This window comes from Pagrus major, chromosome 4 (assembly GCF_040436345.1).
Source record: "Pagrus major chromosome 4, Pma_NU_1.0".
NCBI lineage: Eukaryota > Metazoa > Chordata > Actinopteri > Spariformes > Sparidae > Pagrus > Pagrus major.
The window spans coordinates 37022828-37046829 of record NC_133218.1 but is presented as its reverse complement, the minus strand read 5'-3'; the positions used below and the strand labels follow the sequence as shown (position 1 = coordinate 37046829).

The 24002-nt window shown below is 43.7% G+C and overlaps 1 protein-coding gene across 1 annotated transcript in view; it reads left to right on the top strand.

Annotated features, from left to right (window-relative positions):
• Positions 1-23676, top strand: part of herc1 (HECT and RLD domain containing E3 ubiquitin protein ligase family member 1) — a 63263-nt gene extending 39587 nt beyond the window's left edge. The window contains 35 exon segments of the mRNA XM_073464037.1: positions 268-536; positions 1666-1718; positions 1808-2008; positions 2155-2329; positions 2940-3207; positions 3830-4043; positions 4714-4922; positions 5012-5139; positions 5631-5767; positions 6369-6569; positions 6651-6781; positions 6860-7071; positions 7229-7286; positions 7289-7330; positions 8049-8195; positions 8480-8581; positions 8673-8846; positions 9714-10013; positions 10120-10185; positions 10298-10423; positions 10793-10931; positions 11287-11468; positions 11565-11720; positions 11916-12038; positions 12150-12252; positions 12620-12789; positions 14220-14358; positions 15221-15390; positions 15743-15912; positions 16044-16209; positions 16295-16371; positions 16491-16743; positions 20765-20917; positions 22250-22555; positions 22974-23676. Coding sequence (XP_073320138.1) covers positions 268-536; positions 1666-1718; positions 1808-2008; positions 2155-2329; positions 2940-3207; positions 3830-4043; positions 4714-4922; positions 5012-5139; positions 5631-5767; positions 6369-6569; positions 6651-6781; positions 6860-7071; positions 7229-7286; positions 7289-7330; positions 8049-8195; positions 8480-8581; positions 8673-8846; positions 9714-10013; positions 10120-10185; positions 10298-10423; positions 10793-10931; positions 11287-11468; positions 11565-11720; positions 11916-12038; positions 12150-12252; positions 12620-12789; positions 14220-14358; positions 15221-15390; positions 15743-15912; positions 16044-16209; positions 16295-16371; positions 16491-16743; positions 20765-20917; positions 22250-22555; positions 22974-23159 — 5706 coding nt within the window. The 3' untranslated portion in view covers positions 23160-23676.
• Positions 23677-24002: the final 326 nt, after the last annotated feature.

Below are 24002 nucleotides of genomic sequence, written 5' to 3'. Positions count from 1 at the left end.
GATCTAACTGGCATGAAATGAAAGGACACTAACTGATCATTCTCACTGCTGATAACTGGCTGCTGCTTGGGAAAGAAACTCATTAAAGCTTTCATTGATCCATATTCTAACTCACCACATTGCATGGATGCTTAACTCCTGTTCTGAACATCTCTGTATTGTGTTTGTGTGTGTCGTGTTTGTCTTTATGTATGTGTGTGTGTGTGTGTGTGTGTGTGTGTGTGTGTGTGTGTGTGTGTGTGTGTGTGATTGTACCACACCTCGCAGCACGTATGTGAGACTGACGATCGAGATGAAGTGGTGGTGTGTGAGCTGTGCGAGGCCAACGTGGCCAACTTCAATCAACACATGAAGAAGAGCCACCCGGGCTGCGGCCGCAGCGCCAACCGGCAGGGTTACCGCAGCAATGGCTCCTATGTAGACGGCTGGTTCGGAGGGGAGTGTGGGAGTGGAAACCCCTACTACCTGCTGTGTGGTGGCTGCAGAGAGAAGTACCTGGCCATCAAAAGCAAAGCCAAAGTGCCCATTGTGGAGAGGTACGCACACCTGAGTATTGGCCTCAAAGATCCAGTAATGTTACTACAATTTGAATGTGACTGTTACTTGGCCCAGTCAGTTTATTTGTTACCAGTATGTAAGAGGATGTAACAGACTACTGTCAGCTCAGTGTGTCCACTTTGATTTGTATTAGGTTTGTCTGATAGGTTGACTCAAGCAAAAGTTTCCACAGTCTCTTTTTGTATTACATATTTTATCATAATTTTAGGGACAGGTTGCCCTTTGGACGACTGTTACAAGACAAAACATTTGCAGTTTTTGCCACTCACATTCTTAACTTCCTATCTGGCTCGCAAAGTAGTGAAAGATGGTGCCCAGGCGCAGGGTTTTTGAGGTAAAACAGACCGAGGATCGAGGTATTTTACATGCCACAGAGTTTTGTTTAAGGTGTTTAATGCTGCTGCAACGTTAGCATGTGAGTGATGGAGAAAAAAGTATCCACAAACATGTGGCCTACTTCAGGTTAGTCTTGTAAAGGTACTTATTCGGTCATTAAATAAAAGAAATGGTGGGAAATCTGCCTCTTTTCAAGATGAATTACAAGACAACTCTGGTGTGTGTGCTGTATATTGTCGGATGCTGCACTGCCTTCGCGGTTCAGTTTCGCCTTTTTGGTTCTGTCAACATCATTTTAATTAACATTTACGTAATTGATTTTTCTGAATAGATTCTGAATCACAGGAGATGAGAATCAAGAATCGATATATATTATTTTTTTTACCCACCCCTTCTTGCCAACCTCTTGCAACGAGCCAAAAAGTCCACAACTCATAGATCACCGGTTCTGCAGAATCATTGTTCTCCAATTCCAATTCCCTCTACTCTTTGGACCCACCACCAGGCTTCCTGCAGTAATTATAATAATAAACAACAATAGGCTAATGAGGCCTGATTAGATTGAATTGTTTTAGTTTGAATGTTTGGCTGCCATTGTGTCTGCTGAGAACAATTATGGCCATTCACCTAACGTAGCTGAGGACTCCTGGTATATGGTGTCATGTTGGAGTCATTCTGTTTTATTTCTGCACTCTTTGGCATTATGTTGTTATTTAAAGGAAATAAAACTGATAAATTCTTACGTTATTTTATTCTTCGATATGTATTCAGGTATAAGGGGCAGGCTCCTGACCTCCTGGGAAAGCAGGACAGTGTCTACGAAGGTAAAGTGTTTTATTGACATTTCAAACAACAGAACAAGAATTCAGTGTCATTGGATGTATTTAATGTTTCTTTGTCCGTCCCGCTGCAGAGGACTGGGACATGCTGGACGTTGACGAAGACGAGAAGCTGACGGGGGAGGAGGAGTTTGAGCTTTTGGCCGGTCCGTTGGGTCTCAGTGAGCGCAGGATCGTCCCCGAGGCTGTCCAGTTCCCCGACAGCGACCCACTGGGAGCCTCTGTTGCCATGGTGACGGCCACCAACAGTATGGAAGAGACCCTGCTGCAGATCGGTGAGGAGGACTTTCAACATCCCTCCTAGAAACATATTTAATGTCTTGATATATTGTGTTTTGTGTGTCTCTTTGACTTGCAGTCAGTCAAACTGAAGTAAAGCAGTTGTTATTAAGTACTGAACTGAGTATGTGTTTGTGTTTAGGCTGTCAGACCTCGGTGGATAAGAGTTCGTCGGGCAGGGTGACCCTCGGCGAGCAGGCGGCAGCCCTCCAGAACCCTCATGACCGAGTGATGGCTCTGAGGAGGGTGACGGCTGCAGCCCAGGTGCTGCTGGCCAGGACCATGGTGATGAGAGCCCTGTCCCTGCTGTCTGTCAGGTAATTACACCAACACACTCTGTCTCTCTGTTTGCATGGATTACAAGGCCTGTATTCAGATTTTTGTCAAGTTTGATGATCTGGCATGAACAATATCAACTTTGCAAATCAAGTCTTCAAGGAGTAAGATGGAACCCAGCTTGAGTAATCAATAAATTAAATGTGATCCTCAGTGTCAATCTATTTGTCCTCCAAAGCCACAATTTGGAGGATTTACAAATTCGAACCCTTGGTGCCACCTGGTGGTGAGATCAAAAAAGGCACTGTTCTTTAAACAACTGAGGTCATCAGAATATTTTGAAAGATGCTATAAAAACATGATATGATGAACATGGACACGATAATGATGAAAATGGAAATGATGTCTCAGACACAATGAATGATTCAGATGAGATGATGTGTGTGTTTTGGTTTAGTATTGAATTTCTCTGTGTGGGTTTTCCTAAATGATGTTTATTTGAGCCTCTGTTCTTCGTCAGTATTTGGATCCTTTGTCTTTGTTTGCTCATCATTAAAAAATGCACATTGTCATGGAAGCAGAGCTTTCTGACTGTTATACATAAACAGACCTCTCTCCCTCTCTTCTTCACATTTCCTTCCACCCACTCAGCGGTTCGAGCTGCAGCCTGGCAGCAGGTCTGGAGTCTCTCGGTCTGACTGACATCAGGACTCTGGTCAGACTGATGTGCCTGGCGGCGGCGGGCCGAGCAGGTCTTTCCACCAGTCCTACAGCTGGCTCTGGTCACGCTGAAAGGCCTCGAGGGGCCGCCAAGGCGAGCAAACCCATCTCCTGCCTGGCTTACCTCAGCACAGCCGTGGGCTGCTTGGCCTCCAACAGTCCCAACGCTGCCAAGCTGCTGGTGCAGCTCTGCACTCAGGTACACAAAGTTCCTCATCAGACTGGTATTTCATTCATATCACAGATTTATTTATTTTATCATTTTTATTTGAGCTAGTCTGTTTGTTAGTGTTTTTACCTTCTTTACTCTTTACATTTTTGGGGCACTTTTCCTATTCAGATAGAGGACAATAGAGAGGTTACAGAAAAAAGGGGAGAGAGTAAAGGGTTTGATCTGGGGATGTTACATTAACGTGGTCAGAACGCCCTTTTATTTTTCACTCATCAATCTGCTCAGTTATATCACATCACATAGTCCTTTCTTCTCACTGTACATTATTTGTGTACCACTGCAGAAGCATCATGTAACAATTCCCAAATCTCACAGCCTGTAAAAATTATCCAACAGATAACATATAAAATAAATACAAGAGCAGAAATAAATCATTTTTTTATTGTGTCAAACAAATAAAGGCAACAAACAAATCTCGATACTGAAATCAAATGACTGTTAAGCTGCTTTATATGCCAGCAGTGATCACTGTGTAAGCTGCAGGTGTTATTATTGTTATTGTTCTCTGATCTGTTCCCAGTTTACTGTGTTTGTCTGTTTAAAAGTTAAACTGCAACTTGTATTAAAGCAATATGTTTTTCCTTTCCAGAACCTGATCTCTGCAGCTACTGGCATGAATCTGACCACAGTGGACGACCCCATCCAGAGGAAATTCCTACCCAGCTTCCTGCGAGGTGTAGCCGAGGAGAACAAACTCGTCACCTCTCCTAACTTTGTGGTCACTCAGGCTCTGGTGGCCCTGCTGGCAGATAAAGGGGCCAGACTCAGACCTGCTTATGACAAGGCTGATATGGAGAAAAGAGGTTTGTAGGATGTAAAACTGAGCTGCTGTCCCGTGTGATCCAATATGTTCGTAGTTGATTATGTGCATTTTCTTCGTCTCATCGGTTGTCTTCATATCTCAGAATCATATTTCATTTGTCAGTTCTTGTGACAGTAGATAGTGGAAACTGATGGTAAAGGCTGTTGCTTTGTTTTGCTTGTTTATTTTCTGCAAATATTAGAAATGTTTTATGTAAGAGTAATAGACGATAACACTTCCTTGACTTACAAAGACATATTACTTTTTTTTTTCTCAAAAAAATTGACCTTTTTAAAAACGACAAACTGGATTCAATAATGTGTTTTTCAACAAGTTTGATGTCAAGGCAATGTTTTCTATGTCTTTTATGCTGACCTACATGTTTATCATCTCATGATTGTAAACATGTGTTTGTGTAATTCATGCAGTAATTGATCAGTAATGTTTGTTAAGCTTTCATTCACACATGACTCATGCTGGTGCCAGTTTGTCTCTTCCTCTCTTGGGTCAACTTTTTGTTTTTTTCTGTCCTTTTTGAGTTGTCATGTTTGTCTCTTTCATTCATGGTCCTTCCTTCACTCACCGGGCAACTTTGTCACCTTGTGTTCCATGTCGAGCAGGTCTAATTGCGCATTTGTATGCCCATCCTTCCCATAATCCCTCCGCTGTAGGGCCTCTGGAGCTGGCCAACGCTCTGGCGGCCTGCTGCCTGTCCTCCAGGCTTTCCTCCCAGCACCGCCAGTGGGCTGCCCAGCAGCTGGTCCGCACGCTGGCCGCCCACGACCGCGACAACAACCAGAGCCGGCCGCAGACCTTTGCCGACATGGCGGGGGACCTGCGCAAGTGCTCCTTCATCAAACTGGAGGCTCATCAGAGCAGAGTGAGTCAGCACAGGATCAGGAGTGTGTTCCCAGGCTGGTTCACAGCTCAGAACCTTTTGATATTAAAGACTTTCTCCGTTTCACTCAGGTCATCACGTGTGGTTGGAGCAGTAAAAAAGGCTTGTTGGCCACAAGTGGAACTGATGGGACGGTCAGGATGTGGAACGTGACCAAGAGCCAGTACACCCTCCAACAGACCTGCATCTTCAACAAGGAGTAAGACTTTCTGAAACACAAACACACCAGTCCCATGTCCAGCCTGCAGATACAGCAGTATGTTAGTATCGACCAAAGTATGAGCAATAAATCTGATGTTATTTTTCTCAAATATATATATATATATATATATATATATATATATATATATATATTAGTGTACTGTTAAGCTGCAATATGAGAAGGTTTCTTACCAGGACACCATGTTAAAAACAGATGTTGGGAGGACAGAGAGAGACACATGCACATGCACACGCCTTATTAGACTAAAGAAATGCAGTTCAGTCCTGAAAACAAAATGCCAGGAGGAGAAACGGGACAGTAAAGAGAAAATAGAAAGATGAAAGAAAGCTGGATGTGTAAATAGGCAACAGTTTGCAAACACATTCCCACAGACTCTTTATAAGCTGATCTTATATCAGATGTTTTTAAATGAATACAGCTTTATGTTTTGGTCTAATTTGTGTTTGGTCTGTGTTTTCTCTCTTCAGCGACGGCTCTTCAGAGGAGGCCATGTCAGGTTTGGGATCTCCCAGCGACCCCTGCTTGTCTCCTCTGGCATGGAGTGTCACTGGGAAATATTTGGCCTCAGCCATGGAGAAAATGGTCAACATCTGGCAAGTTAACGGTAAGCATTTATTTTTACAGCTCCTCTGAGGTCTTCAGTCTGTTTTTACTTTATTATACAGTATGTTAATGATGAGCTCCATTTGAGTTGTTTTGACGAACTGTGTCAGTGTAAATTGTGTTATGTTGCTCAGCGTGCATCAGCGGTGTGTGAGGTCCACAGAATTTGAATGAGAGGGCATTAAGATTTTATGGTTCCCATTAAAAATAAATCTGCCCGGGGACTGAATGCCGTCCAATCATTGTTTCCTGCCTCCCACTCACCCTGCAGCATGCACCATCTGTCCTCGGCCACTTTCAATCGCCTCGAGGATCAAAGTCCACAATCACATTCCTGTTAGCTTTCATGAGCACGTTTTTTTCTTGTGACGTTGAAATGTGACTGTGTCCTTATTGCACAAGCAAATTAAACCCATTCTATGTATAACCATCATTCTGTAGGCATTGCTGTGTGATACGTTCGAGCTACAGTCCATGATTTTGCCTCTCAGTGAACTTAAACTGCTTATAATGTATACAGTATAAATATATAATCTTACTGTGATAAAATGACCGGGGTAACGGCTCTAGACTAACTGTGAACTTCCTTCCTCTCCTCTCAGGTGGCAAGGGTCTTTTGGATGTGCAGCCTCACTGGGTGTCGGCGTTGTCGTGGCCTAAGGAGGAGGTGGAGTCTTTGTGGTGCGGGGAACCCAAAGACATGTTGCTGGTGGGTCGAATGGATGGATCTCTGGGCCTTATCGAGGTGCTGGATACCTCCACTATGCACCGCACCGAGCTGGAGCACTGCTACAGGAAAGATGGTATGAAGATTAAATATCTGTCTCTAAAATCTTTGATAATTGTGCACGTGTCTAACAAAGTGACGTTTCCTCCTCTTTCAGTGGCAGTGATGCACATCGCCTGGTACAGTGAAGACAAGCCGTTCGCTGTGGGCTACGCAGATGGCAAGCTGCTGATAGGATCCAAAGAGCCGTTAGAAAAAGGAGCCATCGTGGTCATTGATGCACACAAGGTAAACTAGTCCCACATGAATAAAGAATCAGTTGTTTTAATTCTCTGTACTGAATCTTTCTGCGTGTTGTATCCACAGGAGTCGATCTCCAGTATGAAATGGAGTCCTACCGGTCAGATCTTGCTGACCTGTGCCAAAGAGGAGACGGTGAAGCTGTGGGCCAGTCCGGATTCTGACTCAGGCTCCGGCTGGCGCTGCCTGCAGAGTCTGAGACACCCCTCCCTGGTCAACGGTGTGGCCTGGTGCAGCCTGCCTGGACATGGCCCGAAGCCCCTCAGCATGTTCGCCGTGTAGGTCGTCCTCAGATACAGACAGTTTCTCTTTTCCTCAAAGAGTTCCAGTCTGAAACTTTCTATCAGCTGTAATCTCCAGGAACATTTTCATTCCCAGGTTAATTTATATCCATAGACGAATATTTTAAAGGTTTTATGTCTCTGTGTTTTTCAGATGCTGTCAGAACGGCCTGGTGTCAGTCTGGACCGTCCCTCAAGACATCTCTAATTTCCAGAATCCTCTCCATCTGACTCAGAGGGATGGTGGGAGCACGAAGCAAAACCTAAATTCATGGTACTTGAATCAGTAACTACTCATGTAAACAGGATAAAATGCTCATGGCTTTTTATGATTAGATAAGATAACATAAAATAAGCCTTCATTAATCCTTAGAGGAAAATTCAGGAGTGTTTCCCTGTGGTACTGCCTGGCTGCTGTCCAAAGCAAAAATCAACCGTAAGAATTACATTTTGATCAGCAACAATGCCTCATCCTGTTTTGGTCGCACAATGACGTGCTTCCTTTGTGCCGTAATTCGTCCTTGTTTTTCCGGGACGCAGACTGAATATCATGCTGAAAGAGAGGTTTATAGGGAACCAATGTATATGTGGACGGTGTCATTTTTCTATAGCCATTACACTTTAACATCAGTATTTACTTCAGAATGAGAGGTTAAAGCTCAAAAGTTGTCTATTGCCAGTTAAAAATAAAGATAAAGATAGAGTAAGAGCTTGTATACACTTCTGTCAGTTAATATAAATATGTGCAAATCGACAGTCCATCAGTTGCTGTAGATTATAAATCCCTGGACATTTGATGAATGTTGCCTCATCTTAAAAATATCTCTGAACATTCAGACCAAGTTATCATGCCAGTTATTCTCTCTGTACGTACACAGAGTCTGAGGAGAGATGCCACAGTTTTGAACAGATCACAAATCTATTTCGGTAAAGACGGTGCGTTCTTTGATTGACATGCTGTCGCTGTGTTGCAGTCTTCCCGGTGGTCAGGAGATGGAGCGGTTTGTGTTTTCCAGCTGAAGGGTCACATCACTCCAGTAAGAACGTTGGCCTTCAGCCCCGACGGTCTGGCTCTGGCATCTGGAGGAGTGGGAGGCCTCATGAACATCTGGTCCCTGCGGGTGAGACACACACACACACACACACACACATACAGATGGAGGTGAAAACACCCACACAGGATATATAGAAGTACAGCAGGTTCAACACAGATAAACAGATGTATGTGAAACGCAAACTGTGTAAACACAGAGGTGAACAGAACAAATGATTCATCACACACTCGTCTTACTGGCAGTTGTAGATCACACTGTTGTTTACTGTCACACTAAATGCCTTTCCACTGTGTGTGTTTTTGTGTGTGTGTGTGTGTGTGTGTGTGTGTGTGTGTGTGTGTGTCTAACAGGATGGCTCAGTCCTCCAGACAGTGGTAGCCGGTTCAGGGGCGATCCAGAACATAGTCTGGATCCCAGATGTGGGCGTCGCCGTCTGCTCCAACAGGTCAAAGGTAAGACATCTTGGCCTGACTCATGTGTTTCTAGCTGCATCACTAAAATTAAATTCATATTTATTTACTCTCTGGTCTGCTTCATTTCCAGGACGTGCTGGTTGTGAACTGTTCCAAAGAGTTCATGGCGTCCAACCATGTGCTGGCCACTTGCCGCACAGCTCTGAAGAAGCAGGGCGTCGTCGGTCTCAACATGGCGCCCTGCATGAGGGCCTTCCTGGAGAGGCTGCCCGTCATGCTGCAGGAGCAGTACGCCTACGAGAAGGTACAGAGACATTTAATATCTTCTCCACAGTCATGTTTTTAATATAGTCTTTACAATCTATGTAATTTGTGGAAGGAATTATGTATTTTGATATCAATAAAAAGATAATTACAAAAAAATCATCTTTCATAATCATAATCACAGCTTGGTGTTTATTGCACATTGATTAAAACTTGGCAGCAAATTAGCAAATTCTTACTCTATTTTTTAATTAGAAAATAACTTTATAATCAAAACACCGAAATGTGGTTAAATTCAACATTCATTAAAATCTTAAGAGCAAAAAATGATCAGTAACTGTTAGTAAACGGCTGAAATTAAACATTTTATCGTGATAATTTGTTCAGCTACATCAACCCGCCTTAGTCGATATGTTGTAAGCGAACGTATGTGTGACGTGTCTTTTCAAATCTTGACTGGTGATGGTCTAAGCAGTTGTGATTGGCCTGATTCAGGCCAGATTGGATAGAAATCCAGTGGAATAGACCAGACGCATCTGGCAAAGCAAATGAGCTCAGCAGATTACATACTGCGAGTAGAAATGAAGCACAGAGACCGAATTCTTCCCCCACAGTCACAAAATAAATAGCACAGAAAGCTACAGAGCTAAAGTGTGTCTACGTCCTGTTGGTGTGGTGATAAGAGGTGTAGTACTAAAATGTAGACTTTTAGAATAAAGTTTAAATGTTTATGTTTTTTAAATGTCTGCTTCTCTGAGGGCCGTTGAAGGGCATTCTCGGAAATGCGTATAAGTCAGTAGAGGTAGACCAGGCGACCTGAGAAAAGAACAGAATGAGGATGATGTCATTTTCAAATTCAAAGTCATTGCAGGTCGTTGTTGATTGTGTTTTTCTTCTTACCTTCCAGCCTCACGTAGTTTGTGGGGAGCAGCTCGTCCACAGCCCCTACATGCAGTGCCTGGCCTCCCTTGCTGTCGGCCTCCACCTGGACCACCTCCTCTGTCGCCCCCCTGTGCCGCCGCCCCTCCGACACTGCCCTCCAGAGTCCGGCACGGCCGTGTGGTGCGCCAGCGAGTGGGCCTGGTTGGACTGTTTTTCTACAACAGTCAAAGCGGCGGAGGCCCTCGCTCGGGGCGCCACCTTCCCCGAGTCGTTCTCCGTTCCCGACCTGGAGCCGGTGCCTAAAGATGAAATGGCTCTGCTGATGGTGAGGGAGGCTACTGCTGCTGATTTAACTGCTGGAGCTGTCATTTATAATAAAATGAACACCTACCGTTGCGTGTAATAACAGTCTCTGCTCTGTGTTTGTCCAGGACAACAGTAAATGGGGGTCTGGTATGGATGAGCAGATCATGTCCTGGGCCACCTCCAGACCAGAGGTAATTTAGACTGATACCTGGATTAACTTTAATAAATGGTTTGTCTGTGTTTATCCTCCTCAGACAGTCATAACCACTATTTTAAACCGTTTTATTTTTGGTCTTTTTGCAGGACTGGCACCTCGGGGGGAAGTGTGATGTGTATCTGTGGGGTGCAGGGCGACACGGGCAGCTGGCAGAAGCTGGCAGAAACATCCTGGTGCCAACCACTGCCCCGTCCTTCTCTCAGGCACAACAGGTACACACATACCTGTTCTTTACGTCCACAAAACACCATCCAGTAGCCTGTAATCACACCCAGTTACATCACATGAGGCCCAAGGACACATGAGATTGTTGTAAAGCTTTAATACAAGAGGTGGCACACGCATATTTTTACATTAAAAAAGCAAAGAAATACAATTTGCTGCTTTGATTCTGACCGTTTTTTAAATCGCTGGAGTTTGAATTGATTTTGGATTTTTGAGTTTGAATCATGATCAAACTGCAGTTTTTGTACAGAACCTTATTTACCAGCTTCACATCTGATCACTTTTGTAGTTCAATGTCATAAAATGTGATTATTGCTTACTAACTTCTGTCTTCTCCACCTGCTCTCCTCCGTCAGGTGGTGTGTGGTCAGAACTGCACCTTTGTGATCCAGCCTAACGGGACGGTGTTGGCCTGCGGGGAGGGCAGCTACGGCCGCCTGGGGCAGGGCAACTCTGACGACCTGCATGTTCTCACCGTCATCTCAGCTCTTCAAGGTGCCGCTGAAATATCCGCTGTTCTTACCAAACATACTGACGGGTTCAAGTTTGATCGCATCGTATCCAATCAGAATCCTTTTGTTTCTCTCTTACTGTAATCAGATTTGATTAGTTAAGAAGGACATGAGTGGTGAGAGAGTTGTGAGTCTGATTAATTCATAATAAAAGCTGAAAATGAGATGAACAGCAGAAGATATGAAATATTGATTAAATACCTACCTGACACATTGAAGTAATAGCTTGTGCCTACAGATTTTACTCAAGAGGTCCAGATGCAGAATTATGAAGCTGATACACCTGTAATGTTTCCTCACCTGTACCCTGACTGTTTGGTCGTCTCTTTGTCCCTCAGGTTTCGTTGTGACTCAGCTGGTGACATCATGTGGCAGTGACGGTCACTCCATGGCTCTGACGGAGAGCGGTGAGGTCTTCAGCTGGGGGGACGGCGACTACGGTAAGCTGGGCCACGGGAACAGCGACCGCCAGCGCCGACCGAGACAGATTGAAGCGCTGCAGGGAGAGGAGGTGGTGCAGGTCAGTCTCAACTTGTGTGGATTCACATCTATTTTTGATTTTTTCTTTCCTTCTGACTCTGGGTCAGGGTTACTAACTTTGCTCTGTTTCCTTCAGATGTCCTGTGGGTTCAAACACTCTGCCGTGGTCACAGCTGATGGGAAACTCTTCACTTTCGGTAACGGTGATTACGGCCGACTAGGTTTGGGAAACACATCGAACAAGAAGCTGCCAGAGAAGGTCACGGCTCTGGAGGGATATCAAGTCGGACAGGTGGGAATGAACAACATTAGAGCTGACTAAATGAAAAAGGTGACGGGTGATGCTGAGTTCGTGTGCCACAGTTACTGTTGGCGTTCAGACAGGACTACAGCCTGAAGCGTGAATCTTTTGGCTGTGTTTGGAGGCTGATGTAAACAGATGGTTGAAGACGTCTCAGAGTTTCTCTCGTCATGTGTTCCTCTTCAGGTGGCTTGTGGTTTGAACCACACGTTAGTCGTCTCTGCTGACGGGATGATGGTTTGGGCTTTTGGGGATGGAGATTATGGGAAACTGGGACTTGGAAACTCAACAGCGAAGTCCTCCCCTCAGGTAGGAGCTGCGGCTCTGTGAAGCCCACGTCTCACCTTTAAAACTAATTTTACATGATGTTGTCACTGTGTGAATGTAACGAAGGTTTATTTTGAAATTTTAATTCCTCAGAAAGTGGACGTGCTGTGTGGAATCAACATCAGCAAAGTGGCCTGTGGGACTCAGTTTTCTGTGGCTTTAACTAAAGATGGCAGAGTTTTCACGTTCGGTCAAGGTACGCTGTGGTTTCATGTTTATTTCATTTGATCTGATTTTTAACATGAACGACAGTTAGCCAGTTGGAAGAACATTAATCAGCGATTATTTTGATAATTGATAAATCAATTGATCTCTTATTTTCAAACAATGAAGACAAAATAATTATAACCAGCAGATGAGTTGATGATAAAACAAGTCATTAGTTGTAGTTCTACTATTGTAAAAAAAATATCATAGTCATATACCGTAATTATCTAAAACCTTTTGTCCTGCTGCAAAAAAGACAGCTGCAGTATTTTCACAATAAAGTTCATGTTAAGATCATTTGTGTTGTTTTTTTCTTTGTCGTATCGTTCACATATTTGTTTTCCTTCCTGCTGCAGACCGTCTAATTGGCCTCCCTGAAGGCCGAGCCAGGAACCACAACCGGCCCCAGCAGGTGCCGGCTCTGTCAGGGATCCACATCCAGGATGTGGCTGTGGGAGCTGAACACACTCTGGTGCTCTCCTCCACAGGAGACGTTTACACCTGGGGCAGCAACTCAGAGGGACAGGTAACCTGCTGACACACACTGACCCCCCGCTGAGAGCCTGTCAGTCAGTCTGATTGATAATATTAATATTACAAAACAAAACAGAGGGAAACTGTCAATAACAATAATGACAGAATGAGGAGACTCTGTTCATAACATTTCTCATCGTCGGCTCTGGAAATAATGAATTTCAGTAAATTCAGATCCACAATCTGAGATTTAAATGTGCTTCATGTTGTTTTAAAAGTGAAATAAAAGGACGAAGAAAAAGACAAGCCCACAGAACAGCTACTAAATTTAAAAAATACTTGCATCCTAATTTTTTTCATCCTCTCAGGGTGTGCATTATTTTACATCTGCTTATTTTAGTGTTTGTTATACCGCTTTTCTACCAACATAAGCAGATCGACACAGGTTTATTAAACGCAGGTCAACCCGCTAAAAATCGCCTATTGATGTTTATCTGAAGCGTTACGTTGTACGTCACTGACGTCACGTTTCACGTCACACACGTGCCGGAAACAGTTGTAACAGATGGGAAAACGACAATAGACCCGTTGTGAAAGAGGCGTCTGTAAAACGGATAAATGCTTTTGAGCGTCACGACCCCTGCGAAATGTCATAATTTGAGCCATTCGGTCCAATAACATTTGGAAAGTCTCGAAGAGCCACATGATTAAATTATTTTATCCCCCTTCAAGTTAGCCGGGCTCTACACCGGAAGTTAGCCGGCTCGGTCGACGATTCAGGTATTTTCACAGCCGGGAAGTTGCTTTTTGTCTTTAAAACACCACTGAGCAGCTTTCATATGAATGAACGGGGCTCCACCTCCAACACCGTGTCCAGTAATAAAACGTCCTTAATAGACGGCATCCCAAAATCCTTCTTTATTTACGCACCACCACCGGATGTTGACAGTGCGTCGAGATTTAGCGTGTTCACTCGGGTCTTACGTTTAGATCAAAGCTGAGGTGAAAAACACTGTCTACTGCAGAGTCAACTGACCAGGGTGTAAATGCAGAGTTAACACATTCCCGTTGCACACAAAAGCTGATCTTAGTGGGTTTAAGTGGGATTAGGGTCAGGCTGTCTACATTGTATTGTCGGTTTCGTGTTGTTCTAAGTTGATTGTTTAAAATCTTAAAACATTTTACAAATAATCCTAAAAAACGATCTGAAGGAATTTGTTCATAAATTGATTGTCAGAAAATTAATCAGCTTCAATTTTGGTCATTTATTTAAAGAAAAAATATGATGTTTTTTTTAGTTTTCTATGATTGTAAACTGCATATTTTTGAGTTTCTGACTGTTTGTTTGGAAAAAAAACATTTTACAGACCAGGTGATTAATTGTTTGAACAAAAAGAATCAGTGAATTCATGTTTAATTTTGGTTGATATGATTAATTAATGATTAATTCACCTGACTTTTATTTGTCTCTTTGTCGTCTAGCTCGGTCTGGGTCACACCAACCATGTTAGAGAACCCACAGTGGCGACGATGCTGCAGGGAAAACACATCCACCAGATCTCTGCTGGACGCTGCCACAGTGCTGCATGGACGGCTCCCTCTGTGCCGCCTCGAGCACCAGGTGAGACACACACACACACACACACACACACACACACACACACACTCGTCCTAACATGCCACAGGATGCCTGATGGGCGACACTTTATCCTGGAGGTCAGATTTCCTGCAGTGCTGATGGAAGGTGAAGTACAGTAAATACCAGACCTGGTTCAGCTCATTGTTGTCAGATGAAGCACCGGGATGTTTGGAGAACAAACACTGAGGAATTTCATGTACAGAAAGAAATAAAGATTCACTATCAGCCAAACAACTGGACAGGAAAACTGAAAACATGTGTGAATACCTCATAAACTATGACGGAGTTCTGGATGGCTGCCACTCACCATAAAGCACAAACATATGTTGTTGTTAAATGTTTACGACTTGTACTGTAGGTACGCTATTTTATTATTACATAAGGTCAAAGGGGTACAAACCAGCACGCCTAAAGAAACAGAACAACATGACAAAACGGTGTTTTAGAAGAGAGGAACAAAGTTCCCTGTTGTAGCGTAAAGCATTATTATTATATCAAAAAGTTCAATACAGGGAAAAAAGTAGATTAGTGCTCATATCCATACAAACACATCTGTACATATATGCACACGTGTACTGTACATACATCCATGTCTACACCAATCCACCTCGCACATACACGTGAGCTGAAGGCTCGGCTTACACACTGTGTCCCGTTGTCCTGGTTTGTGACCACAGTTTTTACACTTTACATGTAGAGTTCAGTGTGATTTGTGGCGGCAACTCACCAAGTTGAATTTGTTATATTTGTAAATTGAATTCATAGTTGTATCACTTCCTCTATATACCGTACTGACCTCTCGCCCCTCCTTTAACACCTCCCTCCTCTCTCTCCTCCTCCTCAGGCTCGTCGGTTCCTCTCCAGCTGGGTCTTCCTGTGGCGGTGCCTCCGCAGTACAACGGGCTGAAGGAGGTCAGCATCGAGGCGGTCAGGGCTCGCCTACGACTCCTCTACCACTTCTCCGACCTCATGTACTCATCGTGGAGGCTGCTCAACCTCAGCCCCAACAACCAGGTCGGCACAGAACCAGGACACAGAAAGAAAACTTCTAGCTCAACCCTGATAAACATGAATTATTGTTGTGGAGCTACAGCTGTAGATTTACCAAAGAAAAAAGAAAACACTGTGTGATGATGTCTGACTCAGTCGAGTATCTTATGATTGTAAAACACCAATCAAGTTTGTTTTTGCTTTAAGAAGATTTTACACACGGACGTAGTAAATGAAACCTCACTTCAGGCTGTAGATGAAGATTAAAATATCAAAAGATCAGTATTTTTTATGTGACGTCTGACTGCAGGGAACAAACTGCTGTGTCACACACTGTACCACAGTAATGATGGTGAATGTATCTGTCCCTCTGCAGAGCTGTACTTCCCACTACAACGCTGGTACCTGGGGGATCGTTCAGGGCCAGTTGAGGCCCCTGTTGGCCCCCAGAGTCTACACTCTGCCCATGGTGCGCTCCATCGGCAAGACCATGGTGCAGGGCAAGAACTACGGCCCCCAGATCACCGTCAAGCGGATCTCCACACGGTCGGTACTCCACCCGACTTTGTCTTATTGAAGTTTGTTTTTAAGATTTACTTATTTTTGCACAAACCTGCGTCTTTGTTTAACTTACAGTTCTGTTTTTTCTGCCTTTATTTGCCTGTAACTGTGTGCAGCGGTCGGAAGTGTAAACCCATCTTCGTGCAGATCGCTCGTCAGGTTGTGAAGCTGAACGCCTCGGACCTCCGACTGCCCTCGAGGGCCTGGAAGGTCAAACTGGTGGGAGAGGGCGCTGACGACGCAGGGGGCGTGTTTGATGACACCATCACAGAGATGTGTCAGGTATGCTCATGTTATCTAAAATGATTCTTAGTCATTCAGGAGGCTGCTGATGTCCTCTGATACAGTGATATTTCTCTGTTTGTAGGAGTTGGAGACGGGCGTGGTCGACCTGCTCATCCCCTCCCCCAACGCCACCGCAGAGGTCGGCTACAACAGAGACAGGTGAGGAGAAACATGAAGCAGCATTCCCGCCTTTCTCTGTCAACTCACTGATCACCTCACCGTCATCTTCAACTCATCATTTGTATCAACAGTATCTGTGTCCGCTCTGATCTGTGTAGGTTCCTCTTCAACCCGTCAGCATGCATGGACGAGCACATGCTCCAGTTCAAGTTCCTGGGCATCCTGATGGGCGTGGCCATCCGCACCAAGAAGCCCCTGGACCTGCACCTGGCCCCCCTGGTGTGGAAACAGCTGTGCTGCATCCCTCTGCTGCTGGAGGACCTGGAGGAAGTGGACCTGCTTTATGTGCAGACGCTCAAAAGCATTCTTCACATTGAAGACAGCGGCATCACCGAGGATAATTTCCATGAGGTGGGAAAAACGTTTTGATATCAGGTGAAGGAGTTATGTGGGAGATTTCTAGTGCCTTGGTTTGGTTTATTTTTTAATATTTCATTTTATTCTTTATTTAATGGGAGGTGTGAGATTGATGCATGTTATACAGTAAATGTGCTGAAAAATGAATTCGGACTCTGTGTAGCTGCTATAACATCAGTTTTATCAGAACTGGAGAGTTTCATTGAAAAAAAAGAACGAAGATGTTTCCTGTCTTCTCTCCACTGACTTCTGGAAGAGATCGACTTACCAACTGGCCCGCTGGTGGTAGCGTGCTCCTACTGTTGATCTGATTGGCTGTGATAGACGGTGATAGACAGATGGTTCGTCCAATCACCTGCCAAGTATTTTTTGAATATGGCTGCCCTTCACCAAGAAGTTTCTGGTGCGCCTCTTCAGATGGTTCTGTGTAAGAAACCATCTGGGTGATGAGGATTAAGTGGTGGTTTCCTGGAGCTGTTAACTTAATATTTTTTACTTCAATTAAATACAGTAATCTTTGTAAATTACCTCAAAGGTTTCTCCGCCTCTGTTGCTGTATTTCATGGATGTGGGTTTGCAGGTATTTTGGAAGATTCTTAATTCTTCCTACAAAAACTCTGATCAGTCGATTGTTTTCATGAACCGGGACTCTGCCTTAGATGAGCAAAACTGCAGAACTTCAGTGTTTAAATCTTTGAAGAAATCAGAAGTCTGCAACCAAAAATCATATCAAAATCCCAAATTGACATTTTTATTTTATTTAGCCAGGAAGGTCCCGTTGAAACCAGATCTCCTCTGCCAGGGAGTCATAAAGTCGTTCCTTTAGAGCCCGACTGAAAGATCACAGAGGCTGATATTATCTTAATGCAGTTATATCGTAATGCTGTGTGTGTAACCTGATAAGTAACAAAAATGTCATGACAGAGAAGCAGAAACAGAAACTGTTGAGGTCATTTAGAAACAGAGTCTCCATTACAGAGTTTGTCCACCAGAGAGCACCGACCAGTTTATTAATTATTGTAAAATGTTCCACTTACTGCAGGTCGTGATCAAAAGTGTGTAACAGACAAACTTCAGGGATCTTATTTCATATTTAATAAAAAAAAAAACACACATCACTCAGCATAAAGAATAAATACCTCAGTATGAACAGTACGGTAGAATTCTCATTGTAAAAGTCATCATATCTGGAGATACAAGGATTAATCGATTAAACTGCTAGTTGTGACCTAAAAAATAATTATTAAATTATCACCAACTTTTTTGAGTAATTTTTTATGAAAATTCTCTGATTGCAGCTTCCTCTGTGACAGTAAACTGAATGTCTTTGAGTTGTGGACAAAACAAGACATTTGAGGCTGAAACTGATTTTTTGGCATTTTATAGACCGAGAACATAATCGTCAAATTCATCAATAATGACAACAATCGTTAGTTGCAGCTGCAGTGGCATCATCGAACCACCGAGGCAGAGGTGGCAAAAGCACATAAATTCTTTACTCCAGTAAAAGTAATAGAGTACAGGCTCTGACATGTACTCAGAGTATCACAGTAAAAAGTCTCCCTCTGAAGGACATTTGTGGTCAAAGCTAACTGAAGCTCACGTCATATTAATATAATTCAAAGACTATTAAAGTTAAAGGTAGAGTCAGTAGGATTTGTCCCAGCTGTTCCTGAACGCACCACAAAGATAGTTGATAGTTGAGTCTCATTCCCAGGACGTCAAACAGCCACATGTTGGGTTGGTAAAGCGTCCCGAGCAGCAACAAAGAGAGAAAATAAGAAACTCTCTGCAGATACGAGACACTAACACGCCTTTTCTCCCCATTCAGCCTCCCTCTCTGTCTGTTCACGTCTTCTTACGTCTTTGTGTCGTCTCGCTGCGTCTGCCATGCGTGATGTGCTCTGATAGGTCGACATCAGTCTTGTGATGTTGGGAAGGCGGCGTGCGATGATGCCAAATAACAATAATCCATAATTCACCTCAAATGCATCAAACTAAAGTAACGAGGCTGTTTTGAAGCTGTGAGGAGGAGAAAGTTCAGATGTTTGTGTTCAGATGTAGAGAGGGAAAGTCACAGAGATACTCAGGTACAGTACAGATACATGAAAAAATGAAGGAAAAAAAAGTATTTGTACTTTGTTACTTTCCACCTCTGTGTAGAGATTCATAAAGCAGAGCGACGTCACAGAACTAATCTGAAGGTAATAACTAAAATGATGTACATTATGTTAGAAACACGGTGAAAAGCCAAACATCTCGAGGTTGGATTTATGACTGTGAATGTAAACTGGCGACTTTTACTGCGTATAAAAACTGAACCAGCGTCATTCCACATCCTTTAAGGCTCAGCAGTAAACACCAGTTACCTTCACATCCTCACCTGCTGCAGATCGCAGCGTCATCGCACTGTATTTAAGATTAATCTCCACAGACTCTCAGGATGTGTGATAATTGTTTTGACAGTGTGGGCAGCGTGTTTACGTCTCCTCGGCCATGTGAACGCTTGATTCAGCAGGATCACACAGATAATAAGCAGCCGGCTCGCGGCCTCATGAGCCTGTTTTTATTCCCACAGACGGACCGAAGAGTCGCAAACCAAAACAAACCTCTAATGATGTCACATACCATCACCACGCCACACCCGGCAGTGACACCATGTGATTTATAGAAGGTTCATCCTATTTACAGCCAACAGAGTTTAACATTAACCCTGAATCAGTGACGGTGATGTGGCTGTTAGCCGGGTGTTGTGGGGGGGCTCTCCTCTCTGTGCTGGTACACTCTGTTCTTTCCCAGCGCTGATAAAACATCAGCACGTCTGTGGCTCAGGTCATTACTGACACAGACCACACACCCCTCCCACCACACCCAAAGAAAAAAACCCACAGCGAGGCTGGCGCGAGCAGCAGAAAGCGTCCCGGAGCCCCTCTTCTGTCCAAACAACCTCACACAACCCCCGCTCTGTAAAGCCCCGCTCTGCAGGAATGCCAGGGCCGCTGTTGATGCAGCATATCCTGCCAGGCGGAGCGTTGGCCCGGCTCCCAGCCCACGGAGGGGGGGGGGCTGGTGTCGGAGCCACAACACTGCACGGCCGCCTCCGTCAGCCAGGCCGGGGGAGGAGAGGAAGGGGCTGCATCTGCTGCTTTGGCAGGAGAGGACGGAGAGAAAGAGTCTCCTGTTCGCCTTTTTCTGTTGCTTTGACTCGATGTCAGACGAGCGAGATTATAACCTGTTGTTGCTTCATCGGTCAGAGAATAAATGAAAAGATCAGTTCAGATCTTGTATCCGATCGGTTGCATTATTATTAATTCAGAGGAAAACTTTCACAGAGCAGCCGATGAAATAAAACAGTTCTGAGAATAAATGTTCTGCTTAATTATTCATAAAAGCAGTCTGAACAATTTCATGTAACGTTGACGGTTCACTGACTCTTTGTGTCTGACGGTGGAGAGAACAGACTGAATCACTGTGACCTCAACAACAACAAGTCACTTCTGGATTAACAGCTGCCGCTTGATTTTTCATTATGAAGAATTGTGAATTTGGAAACTTGTTTTTCCGTAACTGTAACGTTTAAAGATGAATAGTTAAACACGGCGGTCATGGACATCTTTGAGAGTCTTTGAAACCAAATCTACCGAACTCTATCAGAGACTGGCAGATATTTCACTTCACTGTGACAGGAAACAGAAAAACTTCTCAGGAGTGATTCCTTAGGGTGACACCAAAAGTGCAGATATGAATAAATATATATAAATGTGTATGTATATAAAGAAAACGCTGGTTACCAGGCCTGCTGTTAGACTTTACCATATAATAAAAGATGAATAACTTCAGGGTTGTTCCAGCGTCATAACTGTAAATGTGTTTTTGTTTTTAAGGAAGTAAATAAAAATGTCAGACACATCTTTCAGCCCAAGATAAAATAAATCCAGTAGTGGAGTTGTCTCCTCCGATGGCTTTACAGTTACATTGACTTGTTGTTCTGATGTGTCTGGGTTTTGTTCTGCAGATGATTCCTCTGGATTCGTTTGTCGGGCAGAGTGCGGACGGTAAGATGGTTCCCATCATCCCCGGAGGAAACAGCATCCCGCTCACGTTCTCCAACAGGAAGGAGTACGTGGAGCGAGCCATCGAGTACCGGCTGCACGAGATCGATCGACAGGTACGACAAACCTTCATCTGACCTGAGAGCTTCAGAGAAACGACTACAAAAGGTCGCTCGGCTGCGTGATTATTACCGAGGATCAGATTCAGAAGTGAGGTCAGAGTCTCAGATTTCATCGTCTCATCTGACGAATGAATCTGATCCTGCAGCAGACTGAACGCTGCTCTCCAGCTCCATGTTGTCCTCTTGTTGTTGTTGTCGTTCAGATAAAGTACATAAAGACGTTATCCGACAGAAATATCACTGCTTTAAAGGGTCAGTTCACTCAAAATACAGAAAACGGTTTCTCAGTTGACCTCGTCTGATATAATGGAGATTAATGGAATATTATCCTAATTCTAAGATCTATTAAAATCTGCTGAGGAACATTGTATAATGTATTTAAGAGCTCCAGATCAGCTGCTAAATGAACCTTGTTGTGAGTTGAAGAGTCATTAAAACTCTCACACAGACCTCATCAGAGCAGCGGCTGCTTAAAGCGCCAAAAAATCACTTTTTAAACATTCGACAGCACAGAAACCAGTCAGGGGCCGTTCGTTCTGTAAAATGTAGGTATTTTCCGATGAAGTCCGTTGAGTGTGAGGACTGGAGCTGGAAGAAAAGTAGATTAACTAATTAGTAGATCAAAGTAAAACGTTTAGGAGCTACTGGAATTGAATGTATTAGTTAAATTGATCATTAAAGCAGCATTTCTGCATTTCAGCTTCTTAAAGTTTCCCTGTGGAGTTTTTCTTCAGGCAGCAGATTTGACTGAAACACGTTGTTTGAATCTTTGAGGTCTCAGTAACTGAAACACATTAACTTCCTCATGAAACAACACAAAGCAAATTGTTCTGAACATTTTGTTTACATTAATGTTTACTTCCTGGCAGTGCGTTACCTTTACCTGTAGATCACTGGAAGATCATTGGTGCCATCTGCATACACAAGAGACACAACACAGAGACCAAACCCCAGAAATCCACACAATACCTTTAATTTTGAGATACTAAATAAAACTTCTTTGAGTCATTTTTTCATACATTTTATAGACCAACAATAAATGTTTCTGAAAACATTCATGTTGAAACTTGAAATAAAACCAGAGCCTGATACCTTCGTGTCTTTTTAGCATCTTATTCTGTAGAAAACATATCAGCCAACATACGACATCTCAGATAGTAAATAACTTTTCATTTTGAACACCTCAGACACGTTTCTACTCTGCTCCAGCACAAATAAAACAAAATCATCTGAGTTCAAGATAACTGAGATCTTTGTAACTGTAATCAGACGGAGGAGTCAACATGTGTCGAACATGAATCCTCTTCTTCTGTCCTCGTCTCTCAGGTGGCGGCGGTGCGTGAGGGCATGTCGTGGATCGTCCCGGTGCCGCTGCTCTCTCTGCTGACGGCCAAGCAGCTGGAGCAGATGGTGTGCGGGATGCCGGAGATCTGCTGCGACGTGCTGAAGAAGGTGGTGCGCTACAGAGAGGTGGACGAGCAGCACTCGCTGGTGCAGTGGTTCTGGCAGACTCTGGAGGAGTTCTCCAACGAGGAGCGAGTCCTCTTCATGCGCTTCGTCTCCGGACGCTCGAGGCTGCCCGCCAACACGGCCGACATCTCGCAGAGGTTTCAGATCATGAAGGTGGACCGGGTGAGTTGGACCCAACAAGTCAGGATCAGTTCTGTTCAAAGCTCTAATAAGACTTGTTGTGTTAAAGTTCGTAGACTTTTTCCCTCCTCTCTGAACTTTGTGGAACATGATCGCACTTGTTTTCTTCCTCTAGTTGTAATGGAGAAGTTTAATCTAGTGTCAAAAGTATCGATTAATATGGATACTAAAAAATCTGAAACACTGTAGTAGTTAACACATGGTACACAAACTGTATCATATTTACCTTTTCAGAAAATCTGAAATTTTATTCCCTCAATTTTGGGGCAGTTTTCATGGTACGGTATCGAATATCGATACTTTTCAAGTAGTATTTGATCTGATAGGACGAACACAGACGCCTGATTTGTGCCTCTCAGTTGAAGACAAATCGTTTGTGTTGTTTGTGTCTCCTCCTCAGCCCTACGACAGCCTCCCCACCTCTCAGACCTGTTTCTTCCAGCTCCGTCTGCCTCCGTACTCCAGCCAGGCCGTCATGGCGGAGCGGCTGCGTTACGCCATCAACAACTGCCGCTCCATCGACATGGACAACTACATGCTCTCCAGAAACGTGGACAACGCCGAGGGCTCCGACACGGACTACTGAAGCAGGCAGTCTCACACGCACACACCAATAAATTATTAAACCAGGAGGAACCGGGCATGGACCATCTGAACACCACACACACACACACACACACACACACACACACGCACACGGATCGTCATCACTGCACCAGTCGTAGGAAACTCCTGAGCAGAACGGCCACTTTTTAAACCATTTTATGTACTTTGAAACGGCACAGATTTTCATTTCTCCTTGTGGTTTATTAGCAGTTTTTAATGACACAAAAATCCACACGAGAAGTGCATTTAGTGTTAATTTTCTTTTTCCATTACTCCACATCCCATTTTCAGGGTTTCTGCATGGAGGTATGTTTATTTGTTTGGAAACGTGTATAGAATATTCAAACGAGTGGTGAGAAGAAAGATTATTGTACATTGTGTAAAATGCTTCATTAGGAAAATGTTTTGCATATTATCCATATTTATTGTTTTCATTGCCGATGCCGAGTTTCCCAAAGCATACAAAAAAACAACAACAATAAATGCTGCATAATTGATCTGTTTGTTCGTCTGATGAGTTTTTTTCTGTTCATGCTGAAAAAAAAGAGACAAACGGTTCCTCTCAGAAAGCAGACGTCACATTTATTTCAGAAGTACAAAATATCACAAAGGCCATCCGTCAGGGAGTAAATAAAAACTATTTACAGAAAGAAAAACCTCTACACGTCTAAACAGTGTGTTCATGTTGGCGAGAGCTGTCGGTGCAAGGACACGTTTAGATTATCATCTTTATCTTAATACAATACTCACATGTCATCTTTACTTTGAGAGAGTTAACGGTGACAGAGATAACAGCTTTTAATCACACGCTGTCGCAAACAAC